The sequence below is a fragment of the Equus caballus genome, chromosome 6 (genome assembly GCF_041296265.1).
Source record: "Equus caballus isolate H_3958 breed thoroughbred chromosome 6, TB-T2T, whole genome shotgun sequence".
NCBI classification, from domain to species: Eukaryota; Metazoa; Chordata; class Mammalia; order Perissodactyla; family Equidae; genus Equus; species Equus caballus.
In genome coordinates, this window is record NC_091689.1 from 1,112,850 (window position 1) to 1,128,963 (window position 16,114).

Genomic DNA, 16,114 nt, shown 5'->3' on the forward strand with positions numbered 1-16,114 from the left:
AAACAGAAACCACAGGTCACACGAGAGCTGACCTACTTGAAATTGGGGAAGAGTAGCTGGGGGTTAACAGGAACATGAGAGACATTTCCTTGTAATGCTTGTCTGTCCCATCACCCGCCCTGAGTCGTCAGAGGGGGCTGTCTATCTTGTACACACAGAATCCCCCACCAGGCACCCTGCAGACAGACACACGTGTTTAATGAATTTGGGGGATGAGATGGTTTGAAAGTCTTGCTCACAGCAAGATTAACGTATAATCTTTAAAGCGTTGCTCACGGCAAGATAACGTATAAAACAGCATGTCTGGAGCATGTAAATGGACAGTGCCAGCAGCTTGGACTATACCAGCAAGGGGTGCATGTTCGTTCCTGATGCTGAATCCCGAGAGAACAACTGACATTAACCATCAACTTTCTCAGTGAGCCACATTAGGATTTTTTGGCTACAAATGCCGTTCTTAACATCCCAGCTCCATTAAGAAATTAGGCAAGTGTGACACTGCTTTATACACTGACTTATCAAAAGAATCCTGCTTTCCCTACACAAGGACGAACTGCCTCACGGACGCTTTCTCTAGCGCTTTCTTGCAGAGTGAGAGTGTTAGCTGCAGATTAATGTCACCACGACTGTGACTTGTGTGTGGATGAAGTCAACGTAGTGTAGAAATGTAAAATTAAGCTGGCTGACTAGGAGCAGCGGTCGTGCTAAGATCCATTTCTCTGTCCTCATTATTTTACTTCTTGGCTGATTGTGTTTGCTGCTTTTTCCCATTACTCACAAAATTGTCAAATAAGTCCCCAAGGATGCACTAGCACAGGGCTTCTGGAAAACAGCGTTTCAATAGTTTACATAATGGGACCAGTGAAACCAATATGTTCTCCATTGTAAGAAAGCCAGTGTGCTCACTTTGCTAACTGACCCTCAGCTTTAGAAGGAAGAGGGCGAGTTTGGAGGGGAAACAGAATGAGAAAGCAAATTATTAGGGGACCAACTTGTAGGTTTTTCTCACTTTAAATTATGCTTATAAGAGTAGAGAATACATGAGACTTTTAATGACACTGAATCCATGGTGGGAACTAACCTGGGAAAAAGAAATGACACAAAAATTATTCTTCTATTCAGAGAGTATGAGGAGAAGGAAGGAGACAAAGGTCTTTTCTAATGAAAAGTTAGGAAAAAATAAATCAAACTACTATTGGCAAGTTGCGGGAGAGGAATTACTTCTTCAAGTTCTTTTGTTCATGACACTACAACTGTGAGGCAATGTAATGAGCTACTTCTTGTTTTTCCTCCAGGAGGAAGATGAGCCGGGGCTGGTAAACAGACAGCAGCGCTGGCTGGTCTCACCAGGTGAAACGGCTCTATCCCCTCCACACTCACTGCCCACATCTAGAGCTGTGTCACCACCATCTATACCTTCGTTCAATCAAAGGAGACAAATAAAAATAACTGCACTTACCTTTCGCATTATGAGTCATTCAAACAATAGACTAGGGGTGTGAAGGGCATTTTAGTCAAATGTACTGAGGACAAAATACGATTCAGGGATGAAAACAAGTATTTTATAATTTGGCAAATCTCTGTTGTTCTAAGTGACACCACGTAGCTGCATCATGAAAATAAGTGGCACAAAGTCCTGCCAGGTGGTTCAGCAGAACTCCTTCCCAACCTCTGCACGCACACTTGATAATTACGCCTCATTCAACCTCCTCCTCTCTTCAAAGTTCCTTTCAGAAATGGTCAGCAGGGAAATCAATTTCCAGAATTAGGCCTTTAGTTATTAACCACAGGGTGGATTCTCATACGTGTAAGATGGTTAATACACTGCTCTCCTTGAAGCCTAGTAGATTCCTCTAATTCTATAAAGATCAGATTTAAAAATGTTTTCCTCTAATAAATCTCTATTTTCAGAAAGCACTGCAAATCTTGTTTGATCCAGCAATGAAGAAAAAGTCAGGAACAAACCCTAGGGAATGAGTGTATAGAGAAAAAGCCATCAATTACCATTGAAGGAAAATATTTCTTAGATTTAAACCAAAGCAAACAAAAGGCACAGGTGATATAGAGTCGCAATAAAATTTTATTGAGAAGCAGTAAGTTAAATCCTTTACAGAACAGAGAAATACATACGATCCCAGGCCTTTCCGATAAATGGCAAGAGAACATGGGGGTGGGTTCTTCAAATACTCCAAACACTTTGTTTTATGTCTGTATGAGAGAAACAGCTCTTCTACAGCTTCACAATACAGAAATGCGGTGCTCTGACCTATTTAGGGGAAGCAGAAGTGGAATCAGAATTCAGTATGAGTAATAAAGGACTACAGACGAGTTCCAGTAGCCAAAGGAGTAGATGAATAAATGTTCACTCTTCACATTTTGTGTTTCAGAATCAGCGAGCAGAAGGCAGGTCATCATAAGATCAGACACAGGAGCAGAGTATGTCTCTCAATTCAGTTACATAGGGAAGTGGTAATAAGGAGAGAAAACAGCTTTGGATGCATTTTTACCTAAAATTCTACCTACCATGAAGGCTTCTGATGCCAGATAATTGGAACTGGCATCAAAGATGAAAAGGGAGCCAAATAACTCTAAGGATTAAAGACTGACAATTTGAATGAGACCAAAGCCCAGTGGAATTGATGGAGATGGTGGTGACGCTGACATTTTTTACATGATGAAAAGTCAACTACTGTAATTTCTCATCACTAGAGGAACAGAAACACATGACAGGATAAAGCAACACTCCTCAACAAGCTTTCGGGGTTTTACTACCTAGTCTTATCTCCAACAGTATCGCTGTAAGAGGTAAGAGATACTATTGAGTTTTCTGGAAAGCAACTTTTGGGAAAGTTCTTACCAAAAAGAAAAATATCTGAGGGAAAAACGATGTAACAGAAATAGAACCAAAATGATGCTTTTTCCTTTTAAAACTCAGAAAGCCAGTGTAAAAGTTTCTTTCAGTTTCAACCATGATGTTAGGGTACTGGTCTTGGTTTCACAGCCTTTGCCTAAGTTTAAAATCCTATCAAACTTTCTTAGCTCTTAAGCATAAATAAAACAAACAATGGCACAAATATAAAATCTTGCCAGCTTAGTAAGTCCTAAATAGCTAAAGAATATGAAATGAACTGTTTGTATTGATGAATTTGGTAATGGATGACAGTAGCTAAACTATAATCCAAATATTAAAAAGAATCTTATTCAAAATGTTCTCCTTGTCTTGAAGTCTTGCTGGGGTTAAATTAACCAAGATGTTTGGAGAAGCACTGTGATGAAGCCTCCTCTGGCTAAGAGAAAGTGTGCTCTGTTCCTTTTCCCTTGGTTAGTGACCACGTAGCTGAAAGTACAGGTACAGCATAGTAGGACATTTAACTAAACCAAATGGGCTTTATTCTTTCAAGCTGGACATGCAGCCAAAGGCAAATGAGCTGTCCCGTGAATCCGAAATGTTCATGAGAAAGGCACAGGCTGCACGCGGCTAAGCAGTAGCAATGAGGAAATCGGAGAGGCACAAGGTGGTTCCCAACGAGCACAAGTCACAGAGCAGGAAGTTGATCCCAGGAACTGAGTAGTGGGCTGCTTTTCAGATCCTACTGTTGGCAGCCTTTAAAGGGTCAATTTCCAATAACATTAGCTATTTTGGTGCTAAATGGAAAATAAGAGGGGACTGCTACCCACAGGAACCAACATACATTCAGTGGCAATTTAGTTGAAAGTTCCAATAAAAATAGCATATTTTTGTGACCAAGAGCTGTGAAATAGGCACATTTAAAATTCTTAGACCCTGTTTTTTCCAAAGCTGCAAAATATTCTAAAATCAGTCAAAACATAGAAAAGACGAAAAAAGCTTGGGAAAGGCGGCAATGGAAAGAGGAGGAGTGGAGCTGATGAGTCAAAACATCTACACAGAATGTGACCCGCCAGGGAGTCTGCACCTGCCATATCATCCCGGTCCCGAGGGCTCAGGCCTGATGAGCGTCAAGCCGAGGACATGCAAAGACGGCACCTGTCCGCTCTAAGCCCGGCCCTGGGTAATGCCTCCTACACAAGCAGCATCTCTGTCAAAAGTTCTGTGTCTCTGTTTGAGTCACTGGCTACCTAACACCCTCCCCCTTTTTAAACAGGAGTAGAGAGCTGTACGATTTAGTGAAAAGACCAAAATCCAGATAGATTGGTAGGAAGGAAAATATCTTAGGGCTTGTCCCAAATAGGCAGCACTAAAGCACAATCATTGCACGGTAAGGAAAACACAAGTCAACGTTTAGAAGGTCAGTCAGACAGCGTGGACCCCAATCCCAGGTCACAGCATATTCACACACAGCAAACTCATTCCGGATTTATACTAATTCCAAAGAACAAACAAATTTAAGTAAATAGTTCCAAAATACACTGGCTTATTTTAGAAAACACAATAAATGTTTTTGTTAGCTTACCCTGAACTAACCTTCAAATCAGAATTTTCACAATGACCATTGCATTTTAGAAGTTTTTGATAAAAAATACTGGCTTACAGAGCCTGGATGCTCGCTAACAGAAAGAGGCAAATTTGGAAGTATGTTTCTCTCTAGTTTAAATAAGCATTGGGAATTTGAAAAATGGTATTTAGGTCCCTTGCTCAGGTGGCAACTCTCACAATTTCTGTCCTGGAAGCATACAGCTTTATTTTTGTTCCCTTTTAGAATCAACCACCCAGAGAAAAGTAGAGTCATAAAACCGTCTGTCCTGTCGGAGACAAAATACTGGAGAGCAGAGGTGGAGGGCAATGTCTAATAATAATCATATATTTATCTTTGTTTATTCACATTTAGTTTCTTTTAAACATTTTTAGAACAGTAACAGATGGCTATATTCATAAGCTTAAACAAGAATAAAATTTCCTCCTAGTTCTGAAATACATATACATATGCCCTCAAAATACTGCACGTATCATCGAACCTCCTTATAGGAAGAAACTGAAGTTAAAAGATTTCCTGATATTTTAAAATAAAAATAAATGATAAAGAAAACAAACTGCACTAAAGACAAATTCTGAAAAAAAATCCACTAAATCAAGTACACAGTTTGACTCTCTATTTCCTTGAAAAGCAACGACAGCACTTAGCCCAGGCCTGATACACAGAAAGGGTCATGCAGTCAATCGCGGGGGGCAAGCTTTCCTTTTACAGTTCAAATGCAGGGAACCGGGCTTTCTCGGGCACTAGCAGGTCAGCCAGGAAATATATCGTTCCAGCCATTCCTGAAGGAAGAGAAAGAGGCAAAAGTTATTACACCAAATGACTGTTTTATGGAGTGGCTTCATTCTGTAGCATCAGCATTACGATACTAACAGCTAAAACTTAAATGAAGTGGGCATCTGTCTATATTTATATTCGTGGCAGTTCAACATTAGAGAAGATAGCCAGTGAGGTGCTCAGCCTCTTGATCCAGGTGGAAGACAGGAGGGAGAGTGGAGCCACACAAGTCCAAGGCACAGCCCTGCCACTCACCGCATGTGAGCTCCTTCATCACGGCACCATGGCTGCTTACCTGTCAGCCTCAGTCCTCTCGTCTGTGACGTGAGGATAATAATGTCTGCATGTTTTTGCTGAGATGATTTATGATGGCATCTGCAGAACGCTCAGCATGCGCTCGCTCCATAAATGGCAGCCACCATTATAACTACCAGTATTGGGTTCGTGGTAGTCCATGTGCTAAGTGATTTTTAATACTGAGTTGTTATACTATGAAATGAAGTAGTTTTAGGAAATGACTATAAAATTAATTTGTTGATAAAGCTCAAATTCAAATACACTAATTACCAGACAGAGAAGTAGAAGCTGATTTTATAAGGCAAAGAAGTAATGCGTGAAAAGTACCTTCAAAGAGGGAGAAGGGGGTGTCTGGTGTTCTGCATCCATGTTCTCCGTAATCCAAGCACCACTCAGCGAACTGGAAATGAGACCTGGTTAAAGTGCTGCAGTGACTGCTTCCAGAGACCCCCGCAAGTTGACAGAGCTTGTCTCTAAGAACTATTCTGAAAAGTCAGAACCTATCTTCAAGGCAGAGAAAAGGGGTTAATGCAGAGAAACAGATGGTCTGAAAGAGAGTACGAAGTGTGGGAGGAATTTAAGGAGCTGTGGAGCCACCCATCTCCAAGGTTATCAAAGAAGGAACAAAACTACCCTACATCTTTCTTTTCCCCCATAAATGCTGTCGAGTAGAATTATGTTCTTTTAGAAGAAAGCTAAGTCAATGGAATGGTTTTTGCAGGTTTTCCTTAAATAACCGGCTTTGCTGTAACTCAAGATTTAACAAACAAACGAACTAAATCGTGCTCCCGGGAGGCGTGCTTCCCTGCCGGCATGCAGCCCCTACCTTGCAGGCCCTGTACAGGTACTTCCTGTCCTGTGTGAGGTTGAACAGCGCCAGGAAGGCATAGGCATTGCCCGCGGCGCCGTGGCACAGCCCGTAGCCCTTCTTCAGCAGCCCGTACTGCCAGATCAGGTCAGCGCTCTGCCGGGCGTCGGTGAGATAGCGCTCCTCTCTGAACACCTGTGGCAAGGGACACATGGCCTTACAAGGCACCTGAAAGACCCTGTACTGACATCCCTTCCTGATGGGAAGGAGGGAGAGAGCAGGGGCCTAGCAGGAAAGGGCAAGGGCTTCAGAGCCAGACAGAAGCGGTATTCTGGTGGGCACAAATTACAACCATTCACTGGCTTTGCTTTTTTGTTTTTTTAAATAACAGGGCATGACCTTGTCTGCACGGTTTGAGTTTTATGTGTCTGTGCGTTTGTGTACACGGGAGTTATTGGTGAAGCAGCACTATTTTCTTCAACTTGCTGTTACGAGTAGTCTCTTTCCAAAGAATATGTACTGCCTTCTTTGGGAACAGGGAGGCCCTTTACCACTGGAAGTTTCTCTACGTACTGGAGGAGAAGCTGTGTAGGATTGGTTATAAAACCTGGTTTGATTATAAAACACCTTACTTTGCCAGAAAAGCAGATATACCCTTACAATTTTCTGCAGCTTCCTAACCTTGATCAAAGACATGAGAAATAATCTGAGTAGACATTTTTAATATCTCATTGCAAACCAAGTGTCCTTAAAAGTAGAATATGGCAGTTTAAAAAATTTTTCCATTATATCTAATTTTCTGAAAGTAAAATTTGCTATACTAAAAGCTTGTTTAGACTATGAGATGCCAGTGCCTATTTACAGTCTATAGATTTGTAATTTGTAGATGTGGCACCAAAGGACACAGATATCTTGGTTTACTTCTTTTTTTTCCCCTCAAAACCCTTCTGTTCTTTGACTATGGCTCTGCCATAGCACGCTTTTTAGAAGTGATATTTTCATTTTTTTATGATCGTAAAATATACATAAAAGTTACCATTTTAATCATTTAAAGTGTACAATTTAGTGGCACTAATTACATTCACAAGGTTGTATAACCATCACCACTATTTCCAAAACTTTTCCATCATCCCAAACAGAAACTCTGTACCCATTAAGTGATAATTCCCCATTCCCCTGCCCCCAGCACCAGCCCCTGGTAGCTTCGATTCTACTTTCAGGTCTCCATGAATTCGCCTATTTTAGATACTTTATATTCACCATCACATAAGTAGAATCGTAGAGTATTGGTCCTTTTGTGCTTGGTTTATTTCACTCAGCATGTTTTCAAGGTTCATGCACGTTGTAGTATGGAGCAGAGTTCATTCCTTTTTATGGCTGAACAATATTCCATTGTACACATACACTACATTTGGTCTATCCATTCACCTGCTGACGGACACCTGGACTGTTTTCACCTTTTGGCTGTTGTGAATAACGCTGCTATGGAACATTGGTGTATAAGCATCTGTTTGAATCCTTCTTCTAAATTCTTCTGGGTATATACCTAGGAGTGGAATTGCTGGATCATACGTTAATTCTGTGTTTAATGTTTTGAGGAAGTGCCAAACTGTGTTCTACAGCAGCTGTCCCATTTTACATTCCCACCAGCAATGCACCAGGAGGCTTCTTTCTCTTTTTAATTGGCTCTGCCACTGATGCTAAAATCTTGGCTACTCTACCTGTCAGTGAAGCAGCCTCCTGTTCTATGAAATAATGTCTGCTGTGGTATGCTAGATACCATGAGAATGAATTATAATCCATTTAGCAAAGTGATCTTAGGTCCAACAGGTGATTTATCTATTCCTCCTTTAAGGATCACATATAAGACTAATTTTAAATTACACAACTTTATATTGTGTTTTCTAGTTTATTTCTAAACAGAGAAAATTCACAGTACCTTCCAGGCCTGGATGAGCATGTAGATTACCCCAGGGGCACCGTGGCACCAGTGGACTAGCAGATCTCGAGTGTCGTCCACACATGGCGGGTAATTGCCAGAAGGGAATTTCAGCTGGCAGACATAGTCTACACTGGGCTTGACCAAACTATGTAACTTCGCATGGCTCACCTGAAGGCTGGGCTAAATAAGAGAAAGGGAATTATTAGTTCTGCTGAAGCATTCGGACCTTCCTAAGCCTCAGGGATGAGTCTTAAGCCAGAAAGAACATGACCAAAAGGAACTGAAAGTCATTAAGAGGTTCTGGATTCCACCCAATTTTTTCACCTAATGGAACAAACTAAAATGAGCTTCCCAGTTAACACTTGGAGCCTTATGGATATATTATTTTTCAATATTTATTCTTATCTACATACATATAAATAATTTTCCTAAGTCAATGCTTAAGAATACAAGTGTAAGAGAAGTTTCCTAAGGTTTTAATACCTTAATCGTACCTGAAAGGCCACAAAGAGATGCATTCAACAAACCAAGAACAACTTTCATTATGACACTTAGAGAAGCGGCAGATGTATTTCCAATAGAAGAGAACACTCTCCAGGAGACCTGGAACCCAGACCCCACACTGCTGTGTGACTAGATCAAGCCTTTCTTCAGAGGATTTGGGACTGATATTTATGCAGGATTATTTTGATACAATGTACAGATTTACAGGACACGCTGACAAAGGGTATATCAGCCTCCGTTTTTGATACAACTTTTAGTTTCTCCTTTTGGTCCTGTTCTTAATTCAATTTACTGCTCACTTCTTTAAACACCAAATTTGAAGTGCTGTCTTTGTCAGGCAGGGGGTGGGCATAAGGGGTGGGGATGGGCAGTGGTGTGAAGCACAGGCAGGAGGCGGCTGGGCAGGGAACATGGTGATAAGAACAAGAGGGTTCCACAGACACTAAAAGTGCACCAAGTTATCCAGGGCACATGGAGATTTCAGCCTACCCAAAGAATACTCTTCAAGATCTGTTTAAAATGCTAGAGTGGAATGAGTGGATTTTCCTCAAACTTGCAGGAATTATCCAAATGGGGTAAAAATAACGTTTTGTTTTATGTTGATAACTAGGCAGCTACCAGAATGGACTTTTAGGATTAAAAATTAAATCATTTCAAATAGATAAGCATCCGCCAATGGAAACAGTACTTTGGATTCCAGACTTCTTACTACAGCCAACAGGAGCAGGGGGCGCCTCCTGATGGCCCACCTCAATGGAAGGCCGTGGGCCGCCCAGCTGCTGGCATGCACCACTCCAGCTCACCTTGAAACCAGAAGACACGGACTCTCCTTCCTTAAAACTTTTAAGAATTTCTATTTACTTCTGGAAATAGCCAAGAAAGAGATGTGCCAGAAAAATACAGGAATTTAAGTCTGAATTGTTAAAATCCCTAATTATAAAACTCTCAATTGAGAAGTACAGAATAAAGACAACAGTTGGTCTCTTACTACCACTAACACTCAAAGTGTGACTTTGCATTCAAAAGCAGTAATAGCCTTGAGTTTGTCAGCTTCACTGTCTTTTTAGTTATAGGGAGAGGGTAGGTCTGACACTGATGTTTGCATTATTACAGTCAGCTCCTCAATCAGCTGGTAGTACGTATATCCCAGCACTGATGCTGAACACATTCACACAACACTTTTCTTTATGCCACACTGTACTCTGGGAAGGTGAGGGGGGCACCTTCACTGCCATTAAAAATCAATTTTCTTTTGCCACAAATTCTTATTATTCAAAAGTGTCAATTTCTCTTTAAAGATTGCTAAATAAGCCCCCAGAAACAAGGCTTTCATGAGAAGTCCTCTTCTGCCCCCCTTCCAGGTCATGCTTGCTGCAGTAAATTCTATTTGTCCTCAGTGTATTCGACTTTGGCTCATGTCCCCCAGCAACAGTAGATACAAAGAAGTGATGGGATATGCAGCTGGTTTTCAGGTAAGTTACACAAAATCCACAGAAAAGGCTTCTTAACTCTGTTCTCTAAGGGAGCCCTAGGCAACAAATGCTCACTTGCTTTCTACTGATTTTGTTCATACTCCTGGAATTTGTTTCAATGGGTTGTGCCTTATAATGTGGGATAATATTCTTAATTCAAGGCATTTGCTGAAAGAGCAGAGCAGAAGGTCCTTCATACAGAAATACAGTAGACACTAGTCACATAAGTGGCACTTGGTAGCAAGTGTGGTCACTCAAAGATCAAAGAGCATCTCGGAGCACAGGGCCTTTTATGTTTATACATCTCAGACTGCACCTTGGCAAACACCACCCTTGTCTGTTTACGCCAGGCAATTACAGGGAGAGCGATACAGAAGTCGACAGAATGAAGAAACAGCTGGAGCTCCTGTCCCCTCACCCTAACAGCACAGCAGGAAGCACACTTTAAAGTCTCACCACTATGGCCCCTTACCTGCATCAGAAAGTAGTAAATTCCTGCCAGGCCGTGAGCAGCCCCCACGTAATATTCTTGGTACCATTCATACATCAGTGGAGTCTTTGCTGTGAAATTTCTCTTTCTAGCTAGGTTTTCTCCAGAGGTTAAGACTGTTTCACAAATCTACAGGGAGAAAATCGATCAAAATAACGTGAGAATTAGAATAAAAGCCTTCCCAGTGGAGGTAAGGAACTTTTTGCTAAGAGGTACTGGAGAACATGGCGAATCAGACGCCGTCTCACGGCCACGGATGGCACAGTCTAATTCTGCACTCAGAGAAGCGGAGGTGACTATATTCTGCCTGAAAGAGGGAGGATGTGGAGGAACTTAAACTCTTTTCATTAGAGTTTGAAGAATTCACTTGTCAAAGGAAAGCATAAATTCCTTCAGGTGCCAAAGAAGACAGCAGCACCTGGGAGGTGAAATCCGGCCCTTGTCTCCTTCGGGAAGGGCTCCACACTCTCAGACGAGCAGACTGCACTCCTGACTCCCAGTAACTCTCTCCAGTGCTTCTGACAGCACTGGGCGTGAAGCTGCTGGGCTCTGATCATGCCTGACCTTCAGAGGTCAAGTACACCTTCCAGCTACCTGGGACGTGCTAACTAGAGAACAAAACCAGTGGTTTAGGCAGATACTAAGCAGGATCCTAAAAAGACTCCAAAAAGCACAAAAACATGGTACCTGCTGAATGTGGCTTTGAGGAATCTTTTCCACTCCAAAGTGCTTATTCACAAAGAGAAGAGCATAGATGTAGCCCATCCGTCCATAGAGCATTTCATTTGGAGCATGGGAATCAAGCTTATTTAGGTGAATTAGCCTGGGAATAAAAAGACATGCCTAAGATAATTTGAAAAGGATTGGAAAGTGGTATATACTTAAAAATGGTACATTTAAAAAATATGCACACACAAGTATATATATATTATTATATATTTTAAATATTTTTATTATATAAAATATAAATATTTTAATATTTTTATACATTATACATTATTTATATTATCATATATTTAATATTAAGCAGGTTGGGCAAGACCACAAAGGGTAGCCAGGGTTCAAAGATTAACCCTTAACTAAATTTCTTTTCTTCAGTTCACAGTGGAACTGACAAACAAGAAATTCAAAGAATAAAAGAATGCATGTGTAAGGCTGAGGTCACCTGGTACTTCCCTAGTTCCTCATGGAGGCATGCCCAACTAGCAGCTGGGGTCAGAGAAGCTAAGAACTTCTGCCTCTTAACGCATGTAGCCTGGAAAAAGGACCAAGTCCACACTCAAAGGGCCATCTGTTTCCACCAAATGAACTGCCTGCAGCAACCCAGTTATCTCCTTCTTTGGTTGATTTTTTTTTCTTCTTCTCCCCAAAGCCCAAGCCCCCATGGTTGTATATTCGAGCTGTGAGTGCCTCTGGTTGTGCTATGTGGGACGCCACCTTAGCATGGCTTGATGAGACGTACCATGTCTGCGCCCAGGATCCAAACCAGTGAAACCCCGGGCCACCGAAGTGGAGTGGGTGAACTTAACCACTCGGCCACGGGGTGGCCCCCTGGGTGACTTCTTAATGTGTCTGCACAGCAGCCTGATCTACCACAGTCAATAATACATGAAAATGGCACAAAGGTGTCAGTTTCTCTTGTCTCCCCAGCCTCCCAGGTTCTAGTCCTTTCCAGAAATAACCATGGTTACCAATTTCTTACATACTCCTAGAATTATTTTATGTACATATAAGCACGTATCCATATTTATAAAAACGTTCTGTGGCTTGCTATTTAACAATACATTTTGATGACCATTCCATATCAGCACATACAGAGTGGTCTCCTTCTTTATCATAGTTGCATAGGATTCCACTGGTACCATAATTTACTAGTTCCCTATTGAGATAATCAGTTCAGCTTCTCAATTGGTTTTTGGTTCCGGCTCCAGCTGAGATGGAGTGAGCACACTCTACCCTGCCACCCCCAGGAAATGCAGCTAAGGACCTGGAGAGAAGGCAGGACGCAGCTATCCGAGGACTGTGAAGAGCAAACAGTGGCAGGTGGAATGGGGAAGAACAGAATCGGAAGTACCACCCAACCAGTGGTGGTGAGTTCACATTTTTCTCTCTGGTACATCCCAAACCCGGACGCAGGCACTGAGGGGCTGGAGAGAGCCCCAGAGGAAGCCCTTTAGCTCTGTCTCAAGAAAGAACAGAAAGGGAACTCCTAATATCAGACAGAGCGGGTAAAACATCTCATTTTTCTTTATTTCCCTTTTTCCTTTCTCTGTTCTCTCATGCCCCAGGCCATAAGCAATCTCACGGTGGCAGCAGAAGCGAAGGCAACGGGAGCCCACAGGAGTGAACCTCTGAGGCAGGGACCCTTCCTCGTGGATCGGAGGAGCCATGGTCCAGGGGGGCAGGGAGATCCCTACTGCTTCCCTTCTCCTAGCCTCCCCAGCACTTGGCCCCACATGCAGGCACAGTCGTGGGGTACCCAAAGCCCAGATTTCTTTCCAGAAGACCAAAATGGGAGGCCCCAGGGAACCAGAAAGTACATAGACTTCAGAGAGGGAGATGAGCTCAGGAAAGTAGTCTGAACTCTGAGAATGGACCTTTTTTTCCTTTTTGGGGGGAGTCGGAGGGGAAGCAAATATGATAGGTAGGGAAAATGTCCCTAGTTTAGATTTTTATCACACGGAATTCTGAAAGCACATCTCAATTATCCCTAAATTATCCTATAAATTCAATGTGACACCACTTGCTAAAACAACTTAATTTTTGGTGAAACTCGACAAAATGATATTAGCATACTGAAAAGGTATGATGGAAGAGTAAGGGATTTGGGGAAAAGAGAAGTAATGAAAAGACATTAGCAATTACAGAGATTAAACTGCATGTTTGGTGTCATAAGCTACCTGATGGCACAGCTATTACCTGACTAAAGTTCTCTTGCTGTCTGTGGAAATTTATTTTTAAAGTAGGTAGGTACAGACAGTGCCTGTGCCTGCATCTCATCTAACTTTAGTCCATATACTAAGAAGGGTTAATAGGCACTTGAAGTGTCCAAGATCACACGCTGGGGTGACTGGTTGTATGTGAAGTACTCTCACCAGGAATCAACAGGCAGAGGTACTCGGCACCTCCAGTAACTTCAACAAAATCGACACCAGGGGGAGGATTTGTCCCTAGGTGCCGGAGGAATGTCAGGAAAGGGCTTGTCATTGGTGGGAGGAGTGGTGAAGATGACAGGAAGTTGGGGAGACGGTACAGGCTCTACCACGTTTGAGGAGTAAGATCTAAGAAGGGACCAAGGACAACGTGGCTTTCTCTGGACCACAAGAACAGGGCAGGGGACGGCTCTGCTTCACACCTAGCAAGATCTCCCGAGGGTGTTAGTGGGGAGAATTTTTGCCCGGTACCATCAAAGGTTTGTAACTTTTTAAAAACAAGTCCTTTCCTTACTCATCACACTACAGATGAGACAGAGGGTATTCATTTTCTGACCAGAAAGCCCCAACTACTGGCTCCAAAGCACTGTACATGTCAGGGTAGTCACTTAACTGGGTACACAACAGGCAACGCTCTCTCTTCGTGTACTGGTGCCAACTGTCTCTGTGTGAAGGAAGGGTGAATGTGGACGTGGTGTCAGTAGGGCACTAGAGCACCAGTGCTATTTCCCTCCCCCATCTCCTCAGCCAACTGCAGGCCAGTTTGAACAGAGACACCACACACATTCTCTCTTTCTGGGGAGTCAGAGACCCCTCCAAGAAACACATAAATGCTCTCTCCACACTGAACACAATTTGGGGGCTTCTATCTCTCCAGAAACCCTAAGACTCTCAGGGCTCCAAAGTTAAAAACCTCTACCTCAGGGAACACTGGTTTCTTTGGGTTTCAGTTTCTTCGTGTGAGGATTAGACTTTTGATGATCCCAGAGGCCCTTCTGGTCTCCAAAACTCAAAATTATGATTCTGGAAGACCATTACACTAACAACGCAGGAAAGGTAAGCTGGAATATGACACTGCAGTGGGTGACAACACAGACGCCGTGCAGAGAACCTGAGTGTCTGTGCTCTCTCAAAAGGGCCCTGACGTGAGGAAGGTTGGTAAAAAGCAGAACAAGTGGGTTTATTAACTCACTGATGACATCAAATAACTTCAGATTTCCTGAAATTGCACTGAAAAGACACACAGATTTTTCCTTTAAAAGGGAGGAGATTCACAGCTCCTGTTTTTTTCTGTTCTGCCATGAACTCCAGAAATCTGAAAAGTCAAAGCTGTGTCCACAATCAGCATACGTCCTATCATACATTCACAGTCTATATTTTTAATCTTAATAAGTCTGCTGGCTGTAAAGACTGTTGAAATGTCATAAAAATTCTTAAAAAGATATAAATTTAAAAAACACCTTTCTTACCAAAGTATCGGAAAAAAAAGAAATTTTAGTTTACTCTTCAGTGATTTATAACAAGCCAACATTATCATATATTAGTACTATTCCCCAGAGTACTTAGCACAATTGGCCCCGAGATGTCATGAGGAAAAGGGGTTGTCTCCATGATGAGTTGGGCAAATTCTGCTCCCTGGAGTCGGTGGTTTCCCTTCAGAGACGCTGAGGACTCTAAGCAGTGGGAAAGGTGCATATTTAACTCTAATTAGTGTTTCTCAATCTGTCTGAATACACAAATCCTGCTTTCATTTAACATTTATTAACAGTCTTCACATAGCAAACTACTGCTATTTGGCTGTGCACGTACTGACAAAGGTGGCCTTATACATCGAGCTCTGGGACCACTGTGAGTGACTCACTGAATGGGACTTCGGTGAGCCGGTGAAGCAGCTGTATGGCTAAAGGCTTTAAACTGCCTATGTAAAAACCAAAGAGGTGGTTGCTGTGTTTCAAATTTAGACGGAACTGTTTTGTATTGGCTGGTCTTATATGCAAGTTAATTCTATGACAGGAGCACATGTTAATTAAACTTTTGGAGAAATCAATGTTTTGTTTCACCTGCCATTCTGATCAAGTTTAGTGACAGGTTTTATACGAAATACTTCCCAGCGTTGGAGTGGAATGTTGGTAGTTTTTTCCTCTAGATACACCAATAATACATTTTTTGTTTTTAAGTTGCACTATTTAATTTCTAACCTCTGACGGATGTAGCACAGGCATGTATAAAAAAAGGAATTTTGAAGTATATGCCAATCCAGGGAATGATTTAATAAAATGATTCACAGATCATTACATGTGGTGCAGAAGACTCCTTGGCCCTCCCCCCACCCTTCTGGTTCCACTTCCCAGTGGGAAAGTCAGTTACAGTAAGAAAATACGATTCTTTGGGGAAAAATTGGAGGAGAAGGGCGAATTTGCATATACATGCTTAAACA

At 42.1% G+C, this 16,114-nt stretch overlaps 1 protein-coding gene and 1 long non-coding RNA gene across 7 annotated transcripts in view; one reads left to right on the top strand and one right to left on the bottom strand.

The window, feature by feature from the left end:
• LOC111773820 (uncharacterized) overlaps window positions 1-1,463 on the top strand; it is a 50,542-nt gene extending 49,079 nt beyond the window's left edge. For all 3 annotated transcript variants that reach the window (XR_011439832.1, XR_011439831.1, XR_011439830.1), the window contains exon 8: window positions 1,296-1,463. This is a non-coding gene — a long non-coding RNA (uncharacterized lncRNA). The remainder of the gene's footprint in view (window positions 1-1,295) is intronic.
• A 599-nt stretch (window positions 1,464-2,062) lies between these two features.
• The window catches only part of LANCL1 (LanC like glutathione S-transferase 1), a 44,610-nt gene continuing 30,558 nt past the window's right edge, over window positions 2,063-16,114 (bottom strand). For all 4 annotated transcript variants that reach the window (XM_001488581.5, XM_023642256.2, XM_070270444.1 and 1 more), the window contains 6 exons: window positions 11,432-11,567; window positions 10,727-10,873; window positions 8,276-8,458; window positions 6,355-6,531; window positions 5,856-5,928; window positions 2,063-5,236 (listed from right to left, as the gene is read on the bottom strand). In XM_001488581.5, the coding sequence (XP_001488631.1) occupies window positions 5,160-5,236; window positions 5,856-5,928; window positions 6,355-6,531; window positions 8,276-8,458; window positions 10,727-10,873; window positions 11,432-11,567 (793 nt within the window). In that variant the 3' untranslated portion in view covers window positions 2,063-5,159. The remainder of the gene's footprint in view (window positions 5,237-5,855; window positions 5,929-6,354; window positions 6,532-8,275; window positions 8,459-10,726; window positions 10,874-11,431; window positions 11,568-16,114) is intronic.